General features: G+C 36.8%; 1 protein-coding gene across 1 annotated transcript in view; it reads left to right on the top strand.

The window, feature by feature from the left end:
• BTBD8 (BTB domain containing 8) overlaps nucleotides 1–14320 on the top strand; it is a 31001-nt gene that overhangs the window by 5886 nt on the left and 10795 nt on the right. Inside the window, exons 4-11 of the mRNA XM_064719803.1 lie at nucleotides 660–777; nucleotides 3770–3859; nucleotides 5947–6027; nucleotides 7076–7172; nucleotides 7793–7881; nucleotides 8086–8188; nucleotides 12248–12430; nucleotides 13197–13334. Of these exons, the coding sequence (XP_064575873.1) occupies nucleotides 660–777; nucleotides 3770–3859; nucleotides 5947–6027; nucleotides 7076–7172; nucleotides 7793–7881; nucleotides 8086–8188; nucleotides 12248–12430; nucleotides 13197–13334 (899 nt within the window). The remainder of the gene's footprint in view (nucleotides 1–659; nucleotides 778–3769; nucleotides 3860–5946; nucleotides 6028–7075; nucleotides 7173–7792; nucleotides 7882–8085; nucleotides 8189–12247; nucleotides 12431–13196; nucleotides 13335–14320) is intronic.

Here is a 14320-nt window from a genome sequence, read left to right as displayed (position 1 = left end):
TGGTGTAATAAATCTGGAGTTGCCAGGCACCAGGCATGGCCATCACCATGTCCTGTCTTTTCCCTGGAATACAGTGAGCTCCACTCTTCACCATGTGGGACTTCTGCATAGCAGAGTAACTCCCTTGTTTTCCTTCCCTAGCAAATTGCACTGGTTCCACTGCTGTTTTAGGAGGGCTCTGGAACCTTTCAGAATCTTCCATAGTACAGCTCTGAATGAAATCATACAAGGAAGGGTTTAACTGCATCTTGCCCAGAGGTGCTGGCTGCTCCAGCTGTGTCAGTGCCAGGGCTGGAGCAGCACATCTGTTCAGGTGGGACCTGTGGCACTGCATCTCCCCAGACTTCCGCAGGGGCTGCTCTTCTTCAGTGCAGAGGTGCCAGACCTCTGCAGAAAAGAATGAGCTGGGTGCATGACCTTATGAAAGAGTAACTGTAGCTCTTCTGTAGATACCAAATGGGGAGCATTGGTCAAGTTTCTGATAAGTCAAAATAAGAAGTAAAAAGTGATGTTTGGAGAACTTTTCAGGGAAAAGCTTGAATATGCTATAAGAAAAAATTTAATTAGGTCAGATTCTTTTCAAATATTTTGTCTGTGCACTGTCAATAGTCTCTTGTACACCTGACCAAGTGAAAACAGCTTTTTCTCCCTATATGCAGGTGATCCCAAAGTAGAAACTGCATCTGTGTTAGGAGAAGACTTATTGATGCTCTACAAGAAGTGCTGTTGCCCAGATATTAATATTTGCGTAGAAGGCAAAAATTTTCAAGCTCACAGGTACATAAGTATTTACAGTAAAGAGTTTTTCAATCAATAACCATCTGGTATAAAATGCTGCTATTACTGTTATCTCTAAGAAGCTTTTGCTGGTGCTGTTCTATAGCTGTGAACTGTTACAGGTTTTAGGTCTTATGTGTGGAGTGGCTGTACTTTGATATTAATGAATATAATTTATCATCAACTGCCACTATTTTGAAAACAACTGTGCTTTTAGTAGTTTTAAGATTGCCACTGTAATCTCATATATTGAGCAAATACTTATGGAAATACTTGTAGATTTTTTTCCTAACTATATATACATATATATATATATGAATAACAAAATAATTTTTAAAAACTGTGATCTGTAAAGAAAACAAAAATCTACTAATAAACTATTCAGTTACTAATGCTGAATAAAATTTCCATATAGGCAGAAAATTTCTGGAGCACTAATTTTTGTTTTGGCTCTTCAGAAACTGTGCATGCAAAATCTGGTTTTACTTTCATTACTTCAGTTATGTAGGTGTAAAGATTGTCAGGAGCCTTTCCTAGATTGAAAGTCCAAGACCGTTTAAGAACTTTGGTTTATTGTACTCCTGTGGCTTGGGAAAGCAAATTAAAGTGTCAGTACCATTCCTTGTACCTTTGATATAAGTCTGTTTACATTTGAGATAGCAAACTAGACAGCCTGTATTTTGCTCCCTTTGAGTATATAAAGTAACTGAGAGGGACGATAAAAACCCTCCATTACTTTTAGTACTTTCTCAACACAAAACTGGAGGGACAGTTTGTTACTGACATTACAGTATCTTTAGAGAAGGTATATCACAACTGTGTGGGTATTTGGATATGTGCTACATTTTCAGGATGAAGTGTAGTAAAGAATGTTTGTTTCTTCTGGTCTACATTATATGTTCTCAGATACGTAAGTTTGAAAAACAAATGCTTTAATGCAGAAAAGATACTGCAACAAAGAGCTTCTATCAGCAGAGCTTTAATTTAGGCCACTTACTGCCTGGAGCTATGTATCTAGTTTAACTAGCATCAGAAGATACAGCAGTAAATCATAGAGAAAACAAGGGTGTTCTGAAACAGGCACAGGACTTGAGCTCGTTTTAGCACTGGGTCATGTGAACAGTAGGAGCTAATAAGGGCAATGGAACTTTCAATTTCATTGTGGCAAAAGCACCACAATGATTTACTTACTGTAAGGGGTTTTTTTTAAGTTCTCAAACAGGAGACAGACTAGGCCGCCCAGAGTCTCCCACCACTGGTGTCAGTATTCCTTACCTTCTCATGAAGTCCTGTCAACTTCCAATAGACTTCAGTGTTGCTGGTTTATGTCTTCCTAGTGTTGCATTCTTACATAGCTCTGCATGAAGCAAGTCACATTTGGTTGGTAATAAAACTGGCACCAACCATCACTGTAGGAAAGCACAGAGAAATTTATTTCAAAATAATTTAATATCTCCATATACTTTATAAATATATGCTGATAAAATTTAAATTTAGGTACTGCATATTTGTCCATATTCTGCTGAGTACCTGTCTTAAAATCAGTTTTGAAATAACAATTCTAATTATGCCCTTGAAGTTGACTGATCACTGTTCATTACTAAAATTTATTTTTAACAGAATAAAAAACTGGAGATAAGTGTATTACCTATCTCTATGATACTGTTATTGTATCTTATAAAAACAAGATTGTGTGTGTACCTAGAATTTCATGCACTTCAGGTTAAGATGTAATACCCATTTACATGTGGATGTATTTCTCTGAGATATGAAGCATTCAGTAAAAGCTTTGTTGTTATTATTTTTGCTGGATGACTCACAGGAGGAATGTGCGAGAAGTTTCTAATTTAAAGTATTGAGACTTCTGAAGCAGGAGGAGGGAGGAGAGATGAGAGAATACAGAATATAAAATGACTGTAAAAGAGACCATAAATAGTATTCTTCATGCTTCTTCCTACGCAAAATGAGAGTGCTCAGAAACATTTTAAGAGACAAATACATGTAACAGAAAGGATTCTCAAGCCTAGTATAACGTTTTGCTTTTTCTGCCACAGGAAATACATGACATAAGCTAATTTTAGAAATAAAAGTGTAATGAAAAAAATTCTATGTATGAGAATATTATCTGTGGCTGTAGTAAGCCTGATAAGGTACATAAAGGCTAACACTGTAACTGGTGTGGATATGGAAAACTGAAATCACAAAGCAGTTTTCATCCACTATCTTGTCTTCCTCTCTGCCACTGCACTTCCACCTTAAGAGCCCTGCTGCAAAGGTCTTCTGACCTGGTATTTGGAAGACTGATACTGATAGGGACACTGAGCTACACAGACTGCAGCTCTGGGGTTTCTTTATTCTCTTTTATGGATGTAGTAGTAAACTGAATTAGCCCTGTTATGGCCAGTTATATGCCTTTTTAAATATAGAAGGGCACTAAGTGTGAACAGAAGTAGCTGACAGCTCTTGTTGTTAAAACACATCTTATTGTCCCAGCATGTGCTAATAGCAAGTTTTGTTTGAATTTGGTGGGTAGAAAATTCTGAATACATGACATTATATACTTATCATTTTGATAAATACACATTTTGTAATAGAAGAATTTAAGATGGTCAGGATATAATTATTCATAATGGGGCTGTATAAACTATTTATTTACTTTATTTAATAACTGTTATTTACTCTGATTTGGTAAATAAAGCAGGAGAAATAAATGTGAAATTTTATATAAAAGGAAGATGCTTGTGGTAATAGATTTCCTCTGTGTGAATCTCAAAGTCATACTAAAAACAAGCTTTAACTGAAAAATTTATAGAGTGCTGTTTGGTTTTTTCTGTAGCATATTTTGAAATTCCAAACATACTGGGAGAAAAGGCATGCAGTACACAGCTGACACCTTAATGCATAAAGGGCAAAGATTTAAGTCAATGTTATCAAAGAGTCTCATCTTGAATATTTGTATGTACTGGAATAATGTTTACTTTTTCTCTCTCAGGGCCATTTTATGTGCCAGATCTAGTTACTTTGCTGCCATGCTGAGTGGAAGTTGGGCTGAGAGCTCTCAAGAGCACATCACTCTTCAAGGGTAAGTGTTGTCTCTGCAAGTCGTGTGGGGGCAAAGGTAGGCAATTTACAATCGCTGCAAATATGTAACAACTGTGCTGTGAACAGAGCGCTGAAGATTAATATGCCTTGACACTTTTCTCCAGCCTGATACATTTCCTGAGTACTGTTTTGACTTCAGGATGGAACTCTGCGTGTAGTGTATTTGTTAATATTGTCAGATGATTCAGAAAAGTCCTTTTCATCAGCAGAGGGGCACTAATCCTTTTGTGTAGAGTATGTTTTAATCTTTACAATCTTCTTGAAAATTTTTTTCTTTCGCTTCTTGTTGTACATGTCATGAAATGTCTGAACAATGTATTTTCCTACTTATTTGAACAATAAGTATATTTACTATGTAAAGATAAATAACATTTCCTAAATAGTGTTTAATTATGATATTTCAGCAGCATACACTAAAGCAATTTTATCTAGTGGGCTTGTTCACCATGGCTTTCTGCATGACAATAATGGAGCTGTCACTGTAGGATGAATACTTAAGACTTCACAGATAAGCTGGGGACTGTTCTTTTCAGTAGTTAGGTTAGAGTTCTTTTCAGTATCAGAAAACTCTATTGAAATACATTCAATTTCCTTTAAAAGCAGAGGAGTACTGATCCATGTACATGTTAGCTTTTTTGTTCAGGCAGGATGTTGGTTGACTCAGTTTTCTTCAGAAAGATTTGTGTACCTTACAGTGCTGCAAAATGTAACTGCTTTGTGTAAATATAAAATCTCTTGGCCAAGTGATACTTTCTTAAATGTTCATTTAGTTTCCTGGCAGTGTAATAATGCTGCTGCAACATCATAAAGGTTATGTGTTGATTTGGTTATAATTCCAAATCCTTATAAAGCAATATATTTGCAATTTAATTTATTCCTTCATTTTTATGGTGTTTTAGAGGCTGATAGTCACCAATTACTCTGGTGTTTGCACTTACCTCTCTGTAATTGATTTCTCTGTGGTTAAGAAATTTTATCCTTATTTTTCAGTAGAGGCATTCTCTGGAGAAGTACTGAATCCTTATATGAGACTGTTCTCATGCCAATGTCTCATAATTTCTGTTATTATGAGTCATATGCATAATTTCACCTTTTCCAGTTCACTTTTCTGCTTAGTGCTGGTTTCTGTGCTGTTTTCTACAACACTTATAAATGAAGTACATATGGCTTACTCTGAAATAATGAAAATTTTGCTTAAGGTAACAGCTGTCAAGGCTGTGGGGAAACTCCTCCTCGCTGCCTTTATGGCTGTTGTGTGTGCTGCTATGCAGGGAGACAGCTGTGCTGATTTTGCTTCTTTGCGTTTGCAGCGCTGGGTTCTTTCCCTTTTAGTCACCCATGTCAATTGCTTCAACATGTCTGACGTTTTAAAGGGTCTTAGTTCTGCATGAATATTCCACTTACACCAATGCACACAGCACTTGTGAGTCCTGAAGGCTCCACACAAAAATGTATGTGTTGTTCAGATCGTGTCCATCATTGAGGCCTTTCTGCATTAGGATGCTGGGACTGGGAAAGGATGCAAACTCTGCTGTGTAGGCCTGCCGGCTTTCTTAATCTGAATAAACACTAAATACTCTGAGGAGCATTTCTACTTAGCATGGTAATAAAACTACTAAATATATATTTTAGTGTTGCATGAACAAAATATATCATAAAATAAAGACTTAGAGTACTTATAATAAAAAATTTTAAAATATATAGTTACTTAATAGTTGATTTATTGCTGGTAAAGAGCTTGGCAATGATGAAAAAATCCTTCTATATTATCAGTGTAAATAATATAGTTATTAGTATTAGTCTGCTTATTGCTTATTTTTAAAGATCAGAAGTGTTAGAAAGTTTCAGCAAATCTATTCAGTAGCTAAATTCACCCCAAGTGTAGTCCATTTAGATACTTCTGTATTGCAAAATCTTATTGCTTTAGTTTTATCTGATCATGTGCCTTCCATTCACAGAGCAGCTGGATGATGTATCAGCTTTTTTGCCAACTTCCTTTGGCTAAGAAATGTGATGCATGTTATTATGGGCATGTCTTTATTTGTATTTTTTCATTCTTTTTTGCAGCATAAGCCATGCAGAAATGAATGTTGTCTTGCATTCTATATATGGAGCTACTTTGGACTTCCCGGACGAAGTTGATGTTGGGTATATGTCAAATTTTATTATTCTTTTTTAATTTTAGTTTGTGCTCATTTGATTGTTCTGTATTTTCTCAGTTAAAAAACAAAAGGAAGACTCAAAAAAAAAAAAGCTGTTGAAAAAATCTTATTTATTTGACAGCTACTGGAAAAGGTGTGCCAGCTGGTTTTGGAATACTCTATGAGGAGAGTGAAAAACAGGATGATGTTTCATACCAAAATGATCCCCAATTGGCCTGTACCTTCCTTTTAGTTTTCAGACAATATATATACAATGTGTGATAGTACATGATCGTTAGTATTTTTAATTTATTTTTGAATAATCTCTCAAGGTGATGAAAAGGTGAATTATTCTTAGATCCATGAATGATGATATATAGGAACTAATGTAAATGTTGGCATTTTCTTCTGGGATCATTTTTAATCATTGTTTTATGTATAATCGTGTTTTAGTGAAGTAAAATCTGAAATTTGTGAATTATTCTCTGTAACCATTTATGTAGTAGGTGATGAACTCTTGCCACTAAACATTAAAATGGTACCATTTCCTAAAAATATGGAATTGTTTATAATGCGTCCCAATACCAATGTTTAGCTAATTAATTGATATAGAAAGTAAAATTATGGTATTGATTATTATATAAAATAATTAATAGTTTGCTCACTCCTTTTTTTTAAGGATGTCACCAGTAACATTTTATGTAATCTTGGGGGAAAACCCTACAAAATTCCACAACCCCACTGGCACAAATATTTTTTTCATTTGCTGTCCTTAAAATAGAGAAACTGAGAGTCTTCTAAACAGGTCTCGGCTAGTGACTGAGGCCTGTTTTTATACAGGCTGCACTCCATGGCTGGGAGGTTATTATTAGGTCAATGTATGTTTCTGCTTTGAAGATTATTCTTTGGCACTGATATAACACTTGGTTATCAGTCTCTTTCTGCAGTAAGTTCTGACTGAACCAAGAGGTAAAGTTAGCATGTAAATTATTCTGTAAGGAAAATTCATATATCACAAGGATTTTTAATTCCTGTCACTACTGCTTTCTCTTCAGTCACATGTTGAGCATTGCAGACATGTATGGGCTGGATGGACTAAAAGGAGTAGCTATTTACATTTTGAAAAGAGATTACTGCAATTTTTTCCAAAAGGTATGTCACTTCTCATGCTACTTGGTGAGCTACAGAGCCTGAGAATTTCAAATCTATTGCTTAACACGAAATCATAGTGACAAGATATGTAAGAACTACATGATGAAGGTGCTGGCTGAAGTCAGCAGTCCCTGTTCTCAGGTGTGAATCTGGGATAGGTGGGAGTAAGGCCTGTGATATCATCACCTGTTTATAGACACTTGGAAACCCCAGCTGATTAAAAGCAGTATTCCACATGATTAATTCAATGTACTAAATTACACTCAGGGTAGTTTAATATGTGCTACTGTAAATGTAACTGCTCTTGGTGGGCATGTGGAAATGCTATATATTTGCCTATCTTGTTTCATGGGCATGTGTTTAGAAATGAAGTCTGTTCAATTAAAATTGGTTTTAAAACAAACACCTGCTTAGAATTGAGCATTTCCACACATTAGGCTCATGAGGCTGAATTCTGCTTTACTGACATGTGGAAATAGATGACTTCATAAAGGCAAACAAACTTAAATACCATGGCAGCTGACATTCCTTCTGAATCTTTGAACTGAAGATTTTGTATTTCTATATAGTTTCTGTAAATCAAATGTACAATAACTGTGATAATTTTCTAACAACTCTAGCCTGTTCCTGGCAAACAGCAACCTGTACTAGAATGCATGGCTATTGCTCATTCACTGGGAGTGGAAAACCTATATGCTGCTTGCATGAAGTAAGTAAAATAAAATAAAATTGTTTTTATCTGCTTTCTGTTGAAATTATTTTATTTTGCAAGATAGGGTTTATTTTGGCATATGAAATGTCTACACTTTAAATGTTTTTTCTTCACAATACTTTAGAGGTATCACTTATGCTAACAAGTGAAGATAGAACATTTTTCATCTTCCTTACCTAAGAATGGCTCTCTTTTCAACAGATGGGTAGGAAAACATTTTGCAAGATGTTTTTCAGAGAAAAGCTTTGCCAATTTACCTACTGAACTTCAGAACAATTGTCTTGTTATGTTGATTAACTCTTTGGTAAGTAGTGTGCTTTGTAGAAAAATAGAGCAATATGAATTTTTTCCTTATTTAGCTGTACAATGTAATTTAGGAGATAATAAATACAGCTTCTTAAATCTGCAGTACATTTATACTATGTAAAAGTTCCAATTAAAATAACAATTTTAAAAACTATTTTGATGTGAAATGTCATTGTTATGCTTCATGATACACAGTCGAGTGACATCCAAGTCCACCATAGTAATAGAAAATATGTTTATGAAACACAACTGTGACATTATAATGCAACATTATGCAAGTGTTCAAGGCCAGATTGTATGGGGCTCTGAGAAGCCTGGTCTAGTGGAAAGTATCCCTGCCTACAGCAGGAGGCTGGGATAGAGGACCTGTAAGGTCCCTTTCAACCCAGGCCATCCTGTCATTCTCTGATTCTGTATTTGCATAGTGAGAAACAGGAAATCACTGTATGAATTTCTGTGTTATGTGGTGGCATACATCATTTGTGATTGCCTTCTCATCTTTGCCTGTATTCTAATTTGAAAAAAATTAATTTCATTTTTTTTCAGACCTCAGGTGGTCCCTGGCTATCAGGGATCGTAAGTTGTTTACAGGTGGGCTGACTTTACAAAAACAAAGTAGCAGTATGGTATCCATATCTTTCACTTCTCAGATAACAGTACTACACTGGTCCCCCTAAAGCTCAGCTTTCATTTTTTGTAGCACTTACTTACATTGTTCCAATTTAGACCTGCCTAAATTTAAGTATTTTCTAATTGTATTTCTGTACAGAACTATGCTTAGAGCTGACTTAAGGTAACTGATTTGAACTAGACCTGTTAACAGATCTTTGGTCAAGTCCTCAGCCTGTAAATACACTGAATTGTAACAGATATATGAACAGTATGTAGCAATAAAGGTAAATCTGGAGAGCTGTTGCCAAACATGACTGTCTGTGTATGTAACTGTAATGTGGATTGTCACAAACAAAATGTAATCTAACTAGCTCAGGTAACATTCACAGCATGATTTTGGTTCTAGCACACAACCTAACAACTAAATATGTGACATGTATCTCATGCTGAAGTCCTTGTCCCTGTGTCTGTGCTACCGTGTTACCCACACTAAATAGCTCTGGTGTGGCCATGGACTGTCAAACATAGCCCTGGTTCAAGAGTTGTGCTCTTGAATGGTTCTAGCCAAGAACTACCCCGTGCTGAAAGGGCTGGGAAGCCTTCTTGGGACTGGCAGGATTTGTGTGATGAAGTACTTTAAGTGCTGAGGCCAGCAGGTCAGCTAGGAGTAGCACCTAAAGCCTGAAAAATGACAGATTGCAGAGCTATGTGCCTTTAGGTTGGATGTCAGGTAAAGGTTCTTCCCCTGGAGGGTGTCTGGGCGCTGGGACAGGCTCCCCAGGGCAGGGGTCACAGCACCAGCCTGGCACAGCTCCAGAAGTGTTTGGACAATGCTCTCAGGCACAGGGTGGGATTCTGGGGGATGGTGCTGTGCTGGGCCAGGAGTTGGAATTATGACCTGTGAGGGTATCCTTCCAGCTCAGCTGTGATTCTGTGGTCAAGAGAAGCTTGAGAATATCCACAATTATAAAACCTGAACAGTTCTACCACAATGCATCAATCTGACAGAACAAAGATGGCAGCCATAATACCTCAAGAGTATGTCTAGTATCTCAAGATGCTGGGTGTTCTGCCACTGTATTATATCAGCATACTGGGCTGTTCCTAGGATATACACATAGCAATTATACATAGTGGAAAATTGGAGAAGTTTTAAGTAACATTTTCAGATATAGGGCAGTTCATTCTGATCTGCAGCTGTTCTTAGTTAAACCACCACCCACCTCCAGCTCCAAACTACCTCAGGTGTGTACTGTAGCTATAAGCACATGTAGACACAGTTCTAGGTCCTTCTCTAGGCCCTTGTGCAACGCTATTGGGACAGTTGAAAGGTGAATGTTCAGACCTCCCTTCCCCTCTAATTAATCTAATCTTATTCTAATCAATAAAGATGCTGTGGTCACAGTTTGTGTTGAAATACACAAACTTGCCAGCATTTGCAGAACAGCCATGGCACTGTGGTACTTGGTACTGCCCCCTTTGTGTACCCAGCTTCGCTGGAAGGTTTTTGCAGTTTGGACTAAAGTGGATTTTAGTTCCCATATTAAGGATTTAAAATTTGTGTTGGTGTGTCTTTGCAAGACTCACTGGTATTTTATGGACTGAAGTCTTGAAAGCATCTAGATTTACAAAATTAAATGATAAAGCATAAGCCTCTACTGCCCAGAGAACGGTTCTGGCGAGCATTCCTTTCAGCATTTAAGACACCCATTCCAAAAACTGGTGAAATTCCCAGGGGAGTTTTTCACAATCTGCAAAAATGCTTTAAGCCTGCTTGAGGGATGAAGAGGAAAAGGTCTGACATTGATTTTGCAGGGACTACTGTAAAATTTACAGTCCTTTTTCTCTGCTGCTAGAGTTCTCTTCTGTAAAACTTTAAACATTTACCCCCAGTTAAACAGTATAACTCTCCTCATCCTTTAATTTACTGATGCTGGAAATGTAAAACCTAGTTAATGTGACAGCCCTTTAGAGGAAAAAATCCAGGTGTAAAGAAAAGGAGATTGTTGATGGGAAAATCCCTGTGAGACCACAATGATGAACACAGAAACTTTAAAATGGGAGTATTATTTAAAGCACTGTCCAGGTGCTTTATGTGTGCCTGTCCTGGAGGTCTCAACTTCATGCATGAAAATTACTGAGTTTTTAGATAAGTAAAGTGGACTCCACTTTAAAATGGTTAGGAAAAAGGTACAACAAGAGAAGTAAAATTCAGTTAGAACCACTTCTACAAAGTGCTGATTTAATTAAAAGTCAATGAAGGCATTTTATATTTCACTGGAAGTGTCTAATGGGAGTAAATGCTTATTGCCTTGTGAGCAGGGGTTGAATTTGAGACAATTCAGAAAGCTTGTCATTGAGTCCAGTGGGAGCAAAATCAAACCATGAGCATATATGAGCATATATGTAATTCTTCATTTACGTGATCTGCAGAGAAGCAAACCTACTTTGCCCAGAGATGAGTAAAATAATTTTTAAAGTATATTTTAACAACAAATGGTCAGATTTTATCTTTTAACTATAATTTGCACAAAGAAGGTACTCCCTGCTAATTTGCATAGGACGAATTTGATTGTGATCTGAATTTGCACTAAGGGTTTTTGTGTCAAATATTTATCTGAATCGTTGCTTTTTCAAGTGTTACTGCATAATTTATCAGTGTCCTGCTAGGTCACATTGAATGGAGCTTTCAGGCCATTCTAATGTGGATAACCATAAATTCCAAGTTCTTTTCAAGTAACTGTCTTAGCCAGTAGAAATTGCCCTCAGGTACTGTGCTGATGCAATGCATGGAAGAACCAAAGACACAGACCAGATAATAAATATCAGCAACTCTGTTTGCATGTTTGAAAGGTAACTAGAAATGCAACAGTTACTTTTCTTTGAGAAACTTTAAACAACAAAGAGGGTAAGTTCAGTTAGAACTCCATCTGGGAAGACAAATATTTGTTGTCCAATTCCTTTAAATAAAGCAAAAAGATTCATAATTATGAAAAAGTTTTTTCTGTATCTGGAATGCTCGGCCATCCCCACTCACCTAAAACCTCAACTTAGCAGTTTTATTAATGAATATATTACATCTTTTGGTGACCTATGATCTTTTTCTCTATTCAGCTTCTCCAGCAAACATTTGCTTTTTTTTCTTCAGGACTGCAGTATGTAATGACACAGTTGAAAAAATATGGTAAAAGCTATTGAAAACTTTAAAACTTCACTAACCAGCTTCAGGCAAAACTGAACCAATAGAGATTTCTGTTTCTGCTTTAGTTTCAAAGGCACATATAATATTAAGAATTATAAACTCCAACAATTATTTAAATAAGGGAAATAATGACATGATTGGATCCCTGTGTAAAAGCTCAGTAACTGATCAGATGCTATTTTACAATCAGCAGTTCTTTAGGTAATTGCTTGGCAACAGGCTAATTTCTGTTTCTGTTTCAAGAACCACAAGAATGCTGCTCTCCGTCTGATGGAGAGTGACCGGCTGATCAATAGCCTGCCCCGAGTGAAATGGACAGAGAGAGCTGTGGCCTTGGCAGCACGGCTACACGAGGAATGTGTAACCTTTATTGTTGCAAACTTCCTGCACATAGTACAAAGTGAAGGCTTCTCTGTTTTGTTGCAGGTAAAAGTGCCCTCAAGTTCATATATGCTTCCAAATAAATTGAATTATAGCGCATTTTGGAAAGATCAGGCTGCTAATTTACCAAAATAGTCTCAGGTTTTGCTTTGAATTACAATTCTACGGAAAAAAAGAAAAAACCACCAAAACTAAGAGTTTTGGGGCGGGTTTTTTCAGGTTTGTTTTAAAGCAGGGTATGTGCTTCAGTTAAGCAAAAGTTCCAATTGGTTTAGGGGGACAGTGTCTGTGTTGCTTCAAAAAAGCTTTCAGACCCCTGGAAAAACAGCCCAGATTTACAAGATTATGAGTATGAGCAGTGTACTCAAACTTCTACTGATTTCTGTCATCAGTTGCACGAATGTGGCAATGCTGCAGGTTCTGGTGAGAGCTTACCTAGTCACCCAGCTTGTTAATTAGCCTGTCCATTTCTCCTGTGAAATATGTTTTTTAATATGATATAATATACAGAGGAGTGCAAAAAATAAAGAGGGAAATATTAAAAGAATTTGCCTTTGGATCCAGAGTTGCATGGGGCTGTAAATTCACCACAGTGTGCTTGTTCCTAAGATTTCTGTTATTGAGTGAGGCCTCAGGATAATTTGCTAGAGGCCTGGAGAGGGGTGGGGCTGTGGAATGGATACAAAAGAAGATGCTCAGCTTTGGAATACCTCCTGCACAGCTTGATAGCAGATCCTCTCTGCTCAGTAATGCTTTTGCATACAAAGTACACGCTTTTGTTTTAAACGACTGCCTTTTGTTGTTTCCTCAGGCACAGGCAATGAGCAGCAAACCTGACCTCCTAGAACTAATTTTCAATGCAATTGAAAAAAGCATTAATAATGAAAATAGCTGCTTTCTTCTTGTAGCAGTGGATATTTTGCTGGAGTCCGCAAATGTGGAGGAGATGGTAGGTTCTTAAATGTGCAGTGCTTGTACAAAAACTATTCTGGTACAGTTTCATGCCATGGTTCAAATCAGATGATATGGTGTGAGCTCAGATGGCTCAGTCATGCAACTGGGATCAGACAGAAAAGCATCTGCATAAATCCAAGGTCCTTTTGGAAGTACAGAAAACGTAGGCATTTGTTTACTTTAAAGAGAAACCCTATCCTGGCAATAAAAAAAAGCCTGTGTGTTACTAAAAATGTAAGTCCTATGGGCAACACTGCCCCATTGATCTTTGCTATCACTTTAAATTTGTGATAAGAGAAAAACTTAGCAAAATGTTGCATTACCTAAAACTTACAGGGGAAGAGAGTTTATTCTCTTCCTTCCTAAATATTTCCCCCGCTTTTTGTGAACCTTTTTTTTTTAACTGTCCTCTGAAGCAAGGACTGACACTTAATCCAGTGTGTGTTTTTTGGATTGGGTGGAGGTGTCAGGCTTCATGTGTGTAACATACCGTGTATATTCATACAATCTAAATAATGACATTTAAGCTGTGGTTGGCTAATTCTGGGAACAATTCATAAACAGTATGACAAAGAATAAAAAATAAATGAAACATTAATTACTGCAATCTGGTGCGATTACAGATTTACTTGGTCAAAGCAATGAAAATTTAATGAAATACATTATTTTTCCCTGGAGTATTTGACCTTGTTGTGACACAGCTGACAGTGAAGAGCTATTATGGGGTTCATTTAAAAAAAAAAGAAAAGGAAAAAAAGAGCAACTAGAGCAATGTAGTGTTTACTAGTGCTGTAATTTGTAGGTTTTAAACTATAGAAAAAATCACTGTGGTGGGCAATAATCCTTCAAAAACAGCACCTCCATCTAGCAGACCGTTATAAAATATAAGTGATGACATCATTGATCTAGCTTAGGGAGTAAGTAGATTCTGAAAGGAATAATGACTGGTTGCTATGACAATATGCCCCTCGCCAGCTGCTG

This window comes from Zonotrichia leucophrys, chromosome 8 (genome assembly GCF_028769735.1).
Source record: "Zonotrichia leucophrys gambelii isolate GWCS_2022_RI chromosome 8, RI_Zleu_2.0, whole genome shotgun sequence".
Lineage (NCBI taxonomy): Eukaryota > Metazoa > Chordata > Aves > Passeriformes > Passerellidae > Zonotrichia > Zonotrichia leucophrys.
Note: the sequence above shows the minus strand (reverse complement) of the source record. Positions and strands in the feature narration are given on the sequence as shown.